Source organism: Conger conger, chromosome 1 (assembly GCF_963514075.1).
Source record: "Conger conger chromosome 1, fConCon1.1, whole genome shotgun sequence".
NCBI classification, from domain to species: Eukaryota; Metazoa; Chordata; class Actinopteri; order Anguilliformes; family Congridae; genus Conger; species Conger conger.
Genome location: NC_083760.1, coordinates 54,354,987 through 54,370,197, shown reverse-complemented (window position 1 = coordinate 54,370,197; position 15,211 = coordinate 54,354,987). Strand labels below are relative to the sequence as shown.

Genomic DNA, 15,211 nt, shown 5'->3' with positions numbered 1-15,211 from the left:
GAAGCACATTTAAACAACAGTATAAAGGTGGCTTCTATGCGACTACAACTTTAAGATCAGAGTTTACATTGTAATGGCTCCAGGGGGACCACAAACACTTCTAGTACCACTCACAGTTTCCAGCAAAAGAAGGAATCTCAATCCCTTATAAGGCCAAGCTGCCCAGAGTGATGATGTAATGAAAGTGGCAGCCTGTGGGGTTCTCCTTTCAGTGCAGTGAGTTCAGGCACAGTGAGGGTGTGTTCAGGAGAGGGAGGCAGTCACAGACTGAGAGGGTGTGTGCGCATGTGGGACAGAGAGATAGTGGGAAGGAAAGAGGATACTGTGCGTGTGAACAACAGCGACAGACAGGGTGTGTGTGTGTGTGTGTGTGTTTGTCCGTGTAGCAGTAAGAGAAAGAGAAAGAAGGATTGAAGCAATATTGCCATATAGCCGCTGGGGAAGCTAAGCGAGAAACCGACACCAGAACAAAGGAGGAACGGTCTTTAAATACAATGGGCAAGTCAGGTGAGAGCACTTTATAACATGTTTTAACATGCTTGTCATTTACTTCCTGTGTTAAGTCTGGAGCAATTTCAGCCTGGAAAATACTTTGGCATCTGTGTTGAACTTATTTTATAGCCGCTAAGTGCAGTGGCTTGGATCTCTGTTTTTGCAGACAAGCATTTACAGTTTACTGAATTTTTTCACGCCACAAATAAATGTGCATGTGGTTCTGTGTGGCCAGCTGTGCTTTCTTAAGACTTAGCGGCAGTAGTTTCATTTCAGGGTGTCAGGAGGTGCCCAGTTTGAATGAATGATTTCTTTCATTGAGGGATTGTACTGACTGGACTGTACAGCATGTCTTGGATAGAGTGTACCAGGACTGAAGTCCCTGAGCAGGACTCTGCTCTACTCGTAATAATAGTATCAACAGTCCATTTTCAAAACTATTTTAACATATATGGTTGAATATTTAGGTATTCTAAGACCTGTATCAATATTTGTCCTTAACACTGATAAGTAAATGCATTACACCTCATTTACTTATCAATGTCGCAAACTCGGTTTAGAGATTTAGGTTTAGTGATTGCTGAAGCAAAACAAATCATTGATTTCCATTGTTTGTGAAAGTTAAGAACATTGATTTAATCCTATCTTTGTACAACAGCATATTGCTTTTTTTGGATTGTGTATGGTATATTTATTTTTGCCACAATAGTTTAGTAATTCATGATGTAATGTCACTATTACCTTATAATCTGTAGGCTTTAACCTCTTTTAGCTTGTGAGAAATATGTATGTGGGTGCCACTGTACAGACAAGTCGCCTTTACTCTTTTTTCAAGATGTCAGCTCCTGAGGTTATTCCACAGATCATACTTTTATATTTTAATGAAGTGGGTCTGCATTGTTTTCTCCATTTTGCCACAGATTCTTCATGATTATCTTTATCGTGCATTGTCTTAATTTTCTTTGTTCTTCTTCACTGTGGAACCCAGGGAATGCAGGGAAATTTCTAGAGCAGTGGTAGGCAGCTCCAACTATTTTTTTGGTGTCATCTGAGCTTAACTGCACAGTGTAATCAACTTTTTAAGAGCTTGCGCATGAATAGTGCACCTATGAGTACATCCAGTATGTGGTCACCTGTATTAATTAATCTGTTGTTTAACTCGTTCTGAAGCTTAGCTCCCTTTCTGTGTATGTGGGTGCATGTGAGAGGAAAGGATAGAGGAAGACAAAGAACGAGACAGGAGTGAGCCATCACAGCTGCTGATGGAGGTCTGAATTTGAAAATGTGTGTGTGTGCATGTATGTATGTGTGTGTGTGAGAGAGAGAGCAAGAGAGAGAGAGAGAGAGAGAGAGAGAGAGAGAGAGAGAGAGAGCAAAAGACAGGAATGAGGCATCACAGCTGCTGATGGAGATATGAATATGAGAAAGTGCGTGTGCATGTGTGTGTATGTGTGTGTGTGTGTGTGTGTGTGTGTGTGAGAGAGAGAGAGAGAGAGAGAGAGAGAGAGAGAGAAAGAGAAAGAATGAGGCATTGCAGCTGCCAGTAGTGCTTCATTTGTGTATGTGAGGGATGGAGAGATTTTCATCCCTAAGAGATGAGTCACCGCAGCCAGGAAGAGCCATGACTGTGTATTACATCCCTTCCTTTTTTTAGGTCAGATGAATACTGCCGTCCTGATTCCTAATGGGGACTCAGTAAGGGGGGTTCACATTAGGAACCAGGATGTCAGCAGTCATCTGTCACACAAAAAGACGGAAGGAGTGCAACTGTATACTACTCATATAAGTAGAACACAGTTGAGTATATGAATGCCTGTAGTGTTCAATGCGTTCAGTTCTTCAGTGTCATCAGCCACTAGAATGTATGGTGTTAGGTTGGCAGCTGGGCCTGCTTCACGCACAGGGGATATCACTCTCTAGCCTTTCTGTCAGAAACATCTCTCTTTCAGGGAGTCTGTCTGACAGTGTGGTGATGAAAAACAGGTCTTTCAGAAAACTGTGGTTGGAAATTCATTATTTTTCACAGGGAAGAACACACACAGCATATGAGAACCTGAGATAAACTGGGCTTGGGGGGTGGGCAAAAAATGTGATGTGGGCCTGGTTTCATTACTTTGCTCTGTCAAGTGAAGCCTACAATTTCATGCTCTGAAATGCCTCTGTGATAAAAATGGAAAATGAGAGGGTGCAGTCAGCCCTTCGCTTTTCAGCCAATTATTTGCTCAATTTCACCAAGTGTGCGGTTGGTCTCTGGCGGTGTTGCAGACTCAGGACTGTTTTATTTGTTTATTTATTTATTTATTTATGACTGTGATGTGAAGGAGGGCACAGGCTGTGGGGGCAACTAATGGGTGGGGGTCCAAGGGAAATTGTTCTGTTGTGGGGAATTAGCAGGCTCTCCTGCTGACCTTTTAGACGCACACAGTAACTGAGGATATAAAGGCCGATGGAGTCCTCCATGTGACTGCTGAAAATGACATAATTTCCTATTGTAGTTCTTGCCAAGGGTCATGGACAGAAATTGTGGACTCCAAACAAAGATGAACTCCAAGCAAAGATGGTCATTAAGACTAATTAATAATCCTTGAGTAGATATTTTTGGGATATTTAGAATGAAGACTGATTTTGTATATTTTGTATTTGTAAAATGCTTGCTTGATGTGTGATCATTTTTGTATTTACTGTTAAATAAGTAAAACTAATTTTAATATTAGTCAATAAAGAGTGAATGTGTTTCTTCCGTAGTGATGCCTGAATTGTGGTCATTATAGGAAGATTTCAGGATTGTCCTGGATAGGGTGGCATGGATGGTGCAGTGGGTAGCAGGGAGGGCCTGGGTTTGAATCCTGGTCAGCCAGGGCTTCTCTGTGTGGAGTTTGCATGTTCTCCCTGTGTTTGCGTGGGTTTCCTCACACTTTCCAAAGACATGCAAGTTAGGCTGATTGGAGAGTCTAAATTGCCTGTGGGTATGAGTGAATGGTGTATGTGCCCTGCTATGGACTGGTGGCCTGTCCAGGGTGAATTCCCAATGTATGCTTGGATAGGCTCCAGCCTGTTCAGGATAAGCGCTTAAGATAATGGATGAATGTTTCCTGGATGGTTTCAGCCAACTTACCATAACTATAAGGATGGCATTGTTACTAATGTGCATAGTAATTCATTATAGATTGAGAACCATTCCAACTGAAGAGACTTGATTAACAGCACAATGGACTATTTCCTGACGAGGCTGCTGGAAGCTGGGACGTCAGACCCATAACTGATTTATTTTGGGTTCCAGATGCTACTTCTGCCTGCTACAGACAGGCTTCCTTCAATCAATCACCAGCAGACAAAGGCTGAGAAGGGGTATTTAATGCCAGTGAGCTATCATATCAGAATTCAGATCTGAATCTGCTGAATCCAGGGTTGGTTGCAATTTCTTTCACGCCAATGCTCTGCTACTGCTACTGCCACTGCCAGTATTTTAATGAAAATAATTATTTTCATTAATTGAACTTGACAGCCCTTTTTCACTTAGATTTTTAAAGCATATTCCCATGTTGTTGCTAAGTTTCATGCTTTTAATATTATTTACATTATGCAATTCAGTGTTGTCACTTGTGTGTGCCAATGTGCTAGGGGGTGAGGAGGGGTGAGACGGGGGACAGAGAGAACCGGCGGCAATGCTGATCTTTTATACTGGTATTAGAGCTTCCATTGTCTCAGTAGTTGGCCAGGATGTGAAAGATTTTGGTTTTCATTCATCTGGTCTCTGTAAACACTGATATCTGAGGTTCAGAGTACACTTCCAGTGAGAGAACCATACTGAAGAAATTCAGGAGTGTGCATGTTTCGTAATGGTTGAACGTTTTCCCTGTTGATTAATTTATTGTTTGTGGCTGTGACATCAACAAGTCTGTTTATTTTGTAAGCACTACGTTCTCTCAGTAGTCACATTAGGTTACCTACAGGTGGTTTCACTTGTTCTAGACCAAACTTTCATAAAATCAAAACAAATTTAAGACCGCACTGTGGCAGTATGCTGTTTTTTTGTGCGTTCATTGCTAGATATTCCCAAGTTGGCTAAATATTACAGCTAAACTTAATGCATTACAGCACCTCACTATAACAACAACAGGAAAAGACTCTATCAACAACACTTTCAGTGCATTGGCCTGCAGTGTAAACAGTGATGAATGAAGATCCGCCCCTTAACGGACATCAGTGAGTCCAGGCTAGTGGGGCACAATGAAGTTCATGTTCCTATTTAACAATGATAGGGCAGTCCAAGCTTGAAGGTCTGACTCAGTACTCTTTAGTCCTGGTCTTCAACAGTGCTGGTTTTCTTGGTTACTCAGTTCAATTCGTTTGAGTGACTATACTGATGACTCAGCTCACTTGGTTTGAATTGAGGACCCGAGAAGGAGGACTGAGACCCACTGGTCTGGGATATCCGTTGACTGCCGAACTGCCCTTATCGAGATAGTGATATTGATGGCAACTTAACTGCACACCGCCACCACATTGATAAAACCCGGAGAACTCACTAGCTGCAATGCTGACAGGGAGATAGTCTGACAAAGCACAGGCCCTCGACCTGCCTGCATGCCAGGCTGTCTGGTGAAATGAGCAATGTGACAGTTATATTGTGTATCCCCAGCACACCACAGCTACACTGGAGATTTATTAGATGAACTGGGATGACATGTGACCTACAGTGGAGCTTTGGAGCTTGAAGAGTGCAGATTAGGCCCCTGCTTGTCCCGGCTCTACAAGGCCAATGGGAAATAATCCCCAAAGAGGGCATCCTCAGTCTTAATAATCATAAAGAAATTGGTAGAAATGCTGCGATTGAACAATATGTATGTCTGTATCTTGCTATCTTGCTATCACTTTGTGATCCTTAGTGTGTTTTCTTATGCCTTGTTATTATAATAATGTGTTATTTTCTAATTTGTTTAGTGTTTGTTAATTGAACGGTAATGGTAATTAATTTATAACAGCTCAATGATGAGGTAATGTGCTGTGATTGAATGTGAACTCCTAGGATTTTCTATCAAGGGGAAATGCTGTAATTACTTTATTTCCTTCTGAAGAAATTTCCTAACGCATAGTTACGGTTCATATTTTATTTCATGTCATCAGACAATATGTGGCTAATGTGAAAACAGAACATCTGGAACCTGATGGAAAGCATATGCCACAGGATATAGCCTACTGCTCTTATGTACTTGCACTCTAATGGCTAATGGCATTCTGAGTAGATTCCATGTTGCTCAAAATGTGAATCAGCATAAGGAATTAGTCTGCACTATGTCTGTCAGTAAAAAAAGAATTGGTACGCCCGTTAGAAAAGAGATTCTAAGAATGTGCTTCATGCTAATTAAATGGCTGGCTTTGATGAGCTCAGAAATTTCGCTTTAAGATAGTGAAATGTATTCTTAGTTGTCATAGAGGTTGACATCCAACTGGTTAAATCGTTCCATCACCTAAGGCCAACCTTCTATGGAACGTATAAGGTGATGTTGCTGCTTATACTATGGTCAGAATCAAAATCAAGCTAAGTCATGGATGATAATTATTGATTGCCGTAAAACATTTAATCAACACTTTTTTTGACGGTGTGTGTGTGTGTCTTCTGCCAAGCCAAGTGCTGGTTGGACATAACCTGTGTACGGTACTAAAATGTATTGCTAATTACAAAACAAATAATATGTTGACATTCTGCTGTTTGGATAGATGAAGCCTCCCAGCATCCTTTAGACGTACACCAGGGTTCTGGCTCTGCTCTTTTCTCTAACCAGTTTGCCTATATCTGCTCCTCCACCTTTTCCTTCCAGCCTCCAAGCAGTTTGCTGAAGAGGTTCTGAGGAGCCACAATGAGTACAGGAGGCAGCACCAGGCCCCCGCACTCAAACTGAGCAGCAAGCTGAGCCGAGAAGCTACAAGGTGAGCCCAACATCTCACAGAGCCACCGGGCCAGTGTAACACAGAGCTGGAGCCTTCTCCACAAAGCAGGGTAACTGAATTAGCTGATAACCGCACAGAGTAAAACCCAGAACTGTTATGTAGGTTCCGAAGACCCAAACAAAGACAAAGGGATATTCAAAAACGTTGTGTTTATTTCAGTCCAAGTCACAAGCCAAGAGATCACGAGACACGAGATGCAAAAGGAAAGACGTAAAAAAAAACAGGGGTCAAAAATCCAGGAAATCAGAAGGCAAAGGTACAAAAGGGCTAGGCAAAAACAAAGTCGATGAAAGCAGAAATGAAATCAGAACCAATAAATCAGATGGGCAAACAAAACCGAAGGGCAAGGCAAACTCGAATTTGATCAATGTTCTGACAACTAGTATGACTGAAGACAGGGTTTAGATACACGAAGGGAAGAGACATACTAGGCGTGGCAAGGGAGTGAGAAGGGCTTAGCAAATACACAACAGGTGAGGAACATGCATGGGTAGTAATACCACAACAAGGGTGAAACGAAAACACGGACTGGATACACACAGACCCACATGTAATACACACGGCTTCAGATTAGGGAGTAGACAATTGCATAGAGTTAAGAGATGTAGTGATAGCAGAGAGCAGGTGTGAACACTTCACTGAATCAAAGCAAGTAATTAGTGATAGAACAGAGAGGCGGAATTGCAGAGCAGAATCGAAACTGGAGATAACGTTAGTATGTTAGTTTTCGTGATTAAATTCTAATTACCCAAAACTAGTGACTGTTAGTTAGTTAGTTAGACAGACAGTTAGTATGTTAATATAATTAGCACTGTACAGAATCTATGTTAGTTGTTATTAGTATATTAATGCTATCTACAACATGAAATGGAGAAAAAGCAGGAAGTGAGAAAAGCGAGATTGAGAAAGAATCGTTGGTAACCGGAACATTCCGAAACCACCTGAATAGTGAAGATCGCAGACAGGGGAATGACTCGAGCTCAGAAACATACAGACACAGACAGCACAGGGGAAGACAAATGCAATTAACTGTAATGGATGACAGATAACCAGATATGAATAATGAAAAATAATAAATAACAAATAAACTAACAGAGTAAACAGCTCTTTTTACTTCAGTTCATGCTCCAGAGTTGTGGGTATACTGGTCTTATTCTGTGCAGTTCTACTTTATACTTTATGGCACCCCATGGGCCATTTGTCCTCTGCATTCGACCCATCCTAGTTACTTAGGAGCAGTGAGCAGCTGCAATGCAGTGCCTGGGGACTTCAGAGGCCAGTGCCATGGTCAAGGGCAACGGGAGGAGTACACCTAACATAACATGCATGCCTTTGAGTGTGGGAGGAAACCGGGGACCTGGAGTAAACTCATGGCAAACACGGGGAGAACATGCAAACTCCACACAGAGAGGATTCTAGCCAGCCAGGATTCAAACCAAGAACACCCTTCTTGTGAGGCAACAGTGCTAAACACTTTGCCACCGTGCCACTAAAGTTGCCCAACTCAGTAATTTGGCTTTGGGGAACAGGTCCCTGGAGCAGTTATGGATGTTACTGTAATGGCTTGAAGACAGACGGTGTGGGTTTTGAATGATCACATGTGTTCCAGGTATGCAGAGAGTCTGGCTAGCACCAGAATCCTGAAGCACAGTGCTGAGTCCAGCAGGGGGAGCTGTGGGGAGAATCTGGCATGGGCATCTTACGACCAGCCAGGTATGTACCAACACTTCTCTCAACATCCCATCAAGAAACACCCCATTCAATCCAGATCCATTCCCAGCCATGATATAAAAATAAATGCTGAAACTTACTCAGAACAGTGATTGAGAACAGAATCAATTGATGCCTTCTGTAGCATGGTGAAACTGTAGGGTGGGAGCCAACCAGTATTACATGAGAAAATGTGTTTAGTTTAGCTTAACGGGTATCAGGTTGCAGCCAAGCGAAAGTAGAGTATCTATTTTCAGTACCACAGCTTTTCTGTTTACCAGGGATTTGTTAGGCCCAGAACCTTTGCTTTTGATCTTTATTAAACAGGAAAAGCTTACCTGTCCTCACTTTCAGTTAATCTAGATGATACTGGGTCCTGTGAATATTCTGCACAGAACAGATCCTTATGAACACAGGTTATGACTTGTGTTGAAATGTAATTATCTAGGTAGTGGCATGTGCTGAAATGTTGTCTGCTTTATAGGCAAAGACGTTGCTGACCGGTGGTACACCGAAGTGAAGAACTACAATTTTAACCGCCCTGGTTTTTCCACTGGCACAGGTGAGATTTGCATGAAGGTCCATCACATTGGTCAGCTTGTGAATGTACATTTTAGACTGGCTCTTTGCCAATGTTCATCTCGGAACACATGAATGCTACATGTTCCTTTGGAACCAACCAAAATGTTTGGTTTCACCCACTCACTATACACTCACCGAGTACTTTGTTAGGAACATTTTTACTTTATTTCACCTACTTATTCATGCAATTATCTAATTGACAGCCAATTGACAGCAGTGCAATGCATACAATCATGTAGATATGGGTCAGGAGCTTCAGTTATTCATGCGATTATCTAATAAGACAATTGTGTGGCAGCAGTGCAATGTATACATTCATGTAGATACGGGTCAGGAGCTTCAGTTAATGTTCGCATCAACCATCAGAATGGGGAAAAAATGTGATCTAAGTGACTTTGACCGTGGAATGACTGTTGGCGGCAGACAGGGTGGTTTGAGTATCTCAAAAACTGCTGACCTCCTGGGGTTTTCACACATACTACTCTCTAGAGTTTGCAAAGAATGGTGCTAAAAAACTTTAAAATTCCAGTGAGCAGTAGTTCTGCAGACAGAAATGGCTTGTTAAAGAGAGATACAAGAGGAGAATGGCCAGACTGGTCAAAGGAAGGTGCCAGTAATGCAAATAACCACACATTGCAACAGTGGTATGCAGAGGAGCATCTCTGAACACACAAGGCATCATAACTCTTAAGTGGATAGGCTACAGCAGTTGAAGTCTAAAAAATAAGTCAATAAATACATAATAAAGTGCTTGGTGAGTGTATGTGGCTGTGAGAAGGGGGTAGCTATTGTGTGTTAAAACCTCCTCTTTATTTAATGCGCCATTCTCGGTCCCTGAGGTTTTTGTCTTAGCTGAGAGCATGTCATGGTATCACCCCTACAGTCAACTCGGGTAAAGTTAGGAGTGGTAAATCCTGTGCAGAATGTGACGGGTGAATTTGCCGCTGTCTTCGATGTACTGTTCTGGAAAATTCCTTCTCACTGAGCATGGTTTCCTTCCCTAAATTCCCTCCGCTCTTGTTTTATGGGCTGTGTGAATCATGAGGTGTTGACACCCACAAGTATGCACAGCTCTCTTCCGCTTTGCTCAACCCCCAGCCCCTCTATACCTCCCTGTCTACTCCTCCACAGTTCAGCAGAAGGCTAGGTGGTTTTGGCTTTTTTCGGTGGAGTGCAGTATTAACCTCAACCCGAGCAACAGTCTGCTATCGCCCACCAACCCTGACCACTCCCTCTGTAATTACACTGCTGTCATGTGGTTTACATTGGCCAGGCACTCCTGCTATGAGAGTCAGGACAGGAAATCCATGAGCTACTCTGATTCTCAGTTAGGGCTGTTTTGCTACCCTGAATGAACAGAGAAGACTCAGACATTTTTGCACGCAGATCAGTTTTAATGGATGCCGGGACAGTGTGTCAACCTTTCAGTGAATGTGAAACTGAGGCTTGACAGATAATTTAAATTACATTACATTTCAGCCATTTCAGCAGACTCTCTCATCTGTATCAACAAACCGTAGTGGAGAGCATCAGTGTTACTTTCAGGATTACAAAAATGCGATACCACCAAGAGACCTGTTCATAATCACTAAGCACAATATTAACCTAACTCACAATTTGTATTGTCACAAAAGAAGGCAGAATTAAACAGATAAGCTTGCAAAGCTATACCTGTGTCATTATCCAAAAGGAAATCCTAGAAAAGTGAGAGAAAAAGAAAGAATATTTAATACAGTGACATTAGATGAGATTTGTTTCATGTTGCTTCCACTGGGTATCAGACAACTCTCATTATATATATATATATATATATATATATATATATATATATATATATATATATATATATATATATATATATATATTATGTGAAAACAAATGTACAGTAACTTGACAAAACGAGAAGTGTACTCAGGCTTTACATAGGCATAAAAATAAAAAAGTACAATTTATGTAAAATTGTAGAAAGAATCAAAGGTTTAAGAGCAAAGGAATATAACTGATTTCCCCCCAACATCTGTTAAGTATTGCTGGACAGTACTGGCCCAGGGACTAGTTTCACTATACAGGGACACAGAGCCAGGACATGTGACAGATGACTGGGTTACAACTCAGCAGGTAGCTGGCATAATCCATTTCATAGATAAAGTGAAAATAAATATTATACTAGACAAAAAATCCAAGGCTGTCTTCATACATTAAAAAGCTCTTAATTTGGGTCTAGTTCATGCTGAATATTAAAAACACTGGCATGTTTTGGCTCGAAGGCTTTTATCAGGGAGCTATACAGTGAGAACAATAGTGTATATATACTGTATATAGAAGGAAACAAATGGACACCATCTGGAGAGCCTATTAGCCATAGGACATCCTATGGAGGCCTGTTGTTGATTTTGCTATAGTTTACACTGTAAATAAACATATGTGTGCTGTGGAAGAATGATATGATCACACATACCACATATGCACATTGAAATACCTATTGTGATGCCAGTATTCCTAATGTTCATTTGTTAGCAGATATGGAGATAATAAATGTGAGCCAGTTTAGGGAAACCGCTTACACCGTTTCTCCATTCTTATTAAATGAATCAGCCATTAGTGTTTGAGGGTGTTCTCCACCCTCTGCATACTTGTTATCTGACAATGACGAACTGGAACGTTCACAAAAAACTTCATGCCCCGAAGTTTGTTTTCTTCTGTGAGCTCTAATTGCACAGCTGTGTCAGTAACAGGACTTTCTTGTTTCTCTCCCACAATACTTGTGCCTCCAGTTAAGTGTTTGCATTTCCACATGAACTGTCTTTTTTTCCAAAAATCCCTTGTGCTGTTACTGATTCTCTGTATTCTCTTTTAAAATGACTTACTTGCACTGGGTTCATCACTTTATCCCGACTGTCTCTGTACCCTCTCCCCCATATGTCCCCATTCGGTGTTAGCAATGGGCAAGTGAACTTCATCAACTTGCTCAACTCAAACTAATGAAAAGGGTTTTGCACAGTGCTTTTTTCACTCTCCAAACACGTATATTGTTGGCTTCTCCCTCTTTCTGGCTCCTCCTGGCTCGATCCTTTAGCTCCTCTGTTTTTTCTCAGTGGCTTTTGGCACCTCCTTTTATTTATGCCTCTCCCATGCGCCCTGTATGCAACGCAAGGGACCAGGGAATGACATTCCCCATATGCTCATAAACTTCTTAAAGTCATTTAAATGTATTTTAAAACTAATTTTTCTAAGCCTAAATTTCCCCAAAGTTCACCCAAACTGTCTGGGCGTGGTAATGAGAACTGTCAATTAGCTTCCACTTTCCACACATTGTTGTTTGTTACCACAGCTACCTCCATGATATGCACTCATCTTGGGAGAGTGAAGCGACCTAACTTAGTATATCAACTGTCGATAGCTATGTAGCACTCTGACCTATGATAATTTTTGCTAGCTAACCAACCAAGTTAAGACAAAATCCTAAAACTACAATGTCCTTATGAAAGCAAACTACCTAGCTAGCAAAAAGAATATAACCAGAAATAGTCTAATAGTCCTTAAAAGGCACTGTATTTTAAGTGAACCTAATGTAAGTCAAATATTTGCATTGTCTTGCCTGGAGGCCAGCAGCGCAAACTATGGGTCACGAGTTATATGGGAGGGATAAGGGCATCCTCTTGTGATGCACTACGAGGAGAACATTCTCAACCAGTTGAAAATAGGATGATAAAAGGCTTACTTCTACAAAACTAAAGAACGGACATATTTAATACTTTCTTCGTATGTCTTCAATGCCCTCTTGTGCAAATTGCATATATAAACCTAGGAAGTGTGACCAACCACCATGTTACTCCTTTAGGCCTCTGGTGCCAAAAAAGCTAATTTCCCCTTTGAAGTCCATTCAAATCTATTCATGTACCCTGCCGAAATTACACTATTTTGGACAGTACCGTTACATTTTAAAAATTCTTTACAAAGAACCAATTACTCTCCAGGGACTATTTTCTTTTCTGAGCCACATGGAATAAGAAATACGATTTTAAAAATTCCTGTTCATCTTCACGTTTAGGTACCCAGTGCGCATGCACTCATGCCAAAAAACCCGATAGTCAAACATGGCAGCCTCCATGAACTGGCTTCATACACCACTGAGCAGCTCCCATAAGAATTCATGAAACCGGTAAGCAGAAGCTGTCTCCAGTTCGCTCGATGATCCTACTGACTCTTCGTGTCGGTTCTGCTCTCCCCCACAGGGCACTTCACAGCAATGGTGTGGAAAAACACAAAGAAGCTGGGAGTGGGGAAAGCCACGGCCAGTGACAGCTCCACCTTTGTGGTGGCGCGCTACTTTCCCGCCGGGAACATCACCAACCAGGGCCACTTTGAGGCCAACGTACTCCCTCCCAGAAAGTGACGTGATGATCAAGGCTGCAGTTGGACTAAACCAAATACCACTCTCTTCAATCAATGACCTCAGAGTGACATCGGCAGGCTTTCCGTCCACAGCCTAAACTTCCTGAAAGCTAACTGATCTTGAATAGGACTCATGATTAGTTTTCACCATTGTTTCCAATGATCATAACCATTTTCCATTATTGTTCCTTATTCGTGTCATAGCCATTGGTTAACTGAGACTGGAGTTGGAAGAGTAATTTTTTCAATATTTGCCAGGGACTGAGCATCTAATTGGCCAGACATATTTCTTGAGCCTATAATGACCTAAATGATAAATGAATTCAGTGGATGATGGGAAGAATTTGTTATACTTGAACTGAACTATTTGAAATAAAATCACCTACTATACATACGATACCATACATTGAGCAGTTTAGCCATGTTGTCTGAATTGAGAATTGAGTGGCATTACCAAGCAGTATTATTAATGTTCTCTTTATGCTTGTGACATTAATGATTAGTTTACAGTGTGATGTAAGGGATATTTGTACAAGGCCTCATCTGTATAGTTGACAGTTCTCCAGTCACTGTCAAAAGAGAATGATATTCACTGAAGGATAAAACTGTGACAGTAAATACTAAACCTATTTTGATAATAATTTAAATGTTGATAATACCCTTGAATTAAATATTCTCACATTATATATTCCAGTAAATGTAATTAAATACATTTCTACATGTCCCAGGTGGCAGATTGACTAGGGGCTGGAACAATTAACATACACCATCTTTTAATGATATACATGAGATAAAGGATTCCGTAATGGTTGTCTAATAGCTGAAAGGCTGCTTTCACATTACTTAAATTGATTAATTTGTGACGGCAGAAAACCATGATATAATTCTTTAAATCCTTTAGTCACTTATAAACCAGTTATCTATGTACCATGTAATCACATATTAATGCATTAATACCACTTTTGTGATGACCATTGACATGCACTTGTATTAAGTTTACACAGACCACTTTACAGATTTAGTACAAGGACTTTTGTATTTCAACAGTGCCCACTGTTTTTATTTTTTATTTTGTCATGAAATGATTTGTAAAATAAAATGGACAATTGTTTATAAATAGCTTCATAAGGGGGGTCTTATGTTCTGAGTTTTCTCCAACACAACCCATATAAGATTTCCTGTAATACCACAGCAAGGGTCTGTAACAGCTGCAACTTCTGCTGGTCAATGTCTGCTGTCCTGTACCAATCAGCAATCAGTTTGTCAGTCCCTTAAATAGAATAAATAAAACGTGGTAAGCACCAATGAAAATCTACAGACCTACTTTACTTTCCAGAACTAGGGCAAGGGACGAATTCACTAGAGTAATAAAAAATATACACTCAGTGATCACTTTATTGGATAGACCTGTACACCAGCTTGTTAATGCAAATATTTAATCAGCCAATCATGTGGTTGCAACTAAATGCATAAAAGCATAAGAAACCATGCATAATAAAAGCCACACATTACAACAGTCATATGCAGAATTGCATCTCTGAACACACAGCACATCATAACTCTCAGTGGATCGGCTACGGCAGCAGAAGATATAATAAGTAAAGAAAAAAATAAGTCTAATAAATACCTTATAAAGTGCTCACTGAATGTATATTATATCAGATGTAGAGCAAGGATGCCCCCTTCTGGCAATAATTGCTTAAGGTAAAACTGTATTTTGATATGTTTCCTTCTTAACTTTTCCTCTTTGCATATAGTTGTTTTTTTGTTTTTTGACACTTTTTATCTAGGTATAAATTAAAAACTTCTGAAAGGAAAATGTCATATATTACAAAAGCTGGGGGCTTTCAATTCTGAGTAATAAATAGTACTTCATGCCTTTTCATGTGTGGACCTACTGTCATAGCATGATGGTACTGTTTAACAATTTTATTTATAAGAAAGAGAATTCATTTAATTAAAAGACTATTGCAAAGATTGTGTTACATTAAATTATGAAGTTGGAACTGAAATGAATGCATTAGAATTAGCCATTTAAAAGGAGCCAAGTAATCAATTAGTCGTATTTGAAAGGGAACTT

The 15,211-nt window shown here is 40.5% G+C and overlaps 1 protein-coding gene across 1 annotated transcript; it reads left to right on the top strand.

Annotated features, from left to right (window-relative positions):
- Positions 1-232: 232 nt before the first annotated feature.
- glipr2l (GLI pathogenesis-related 2, like) lies at positions 233-14,248 on the top strand. Its single transcript, XM_061255130.1, has 5 exons — positions 233-507; positions 6,315-6,423; positions 8,054-8,157; positions 8,639-8,716; positions 12,972-14,248. Exons 1-5 carry the CDS (start codon positions 495-497, stop codon positions 13,130-13,132), a joined length of 465 nt encoding a protein of 154 aa, XP_061111114.1. The 5' UTR covers positions 233-494; the 3' UTR covers positions 13,133-14,248.
- The last annotated feature ends 963 nt before the right edge of the window (positions 14,249-15,211 follow it).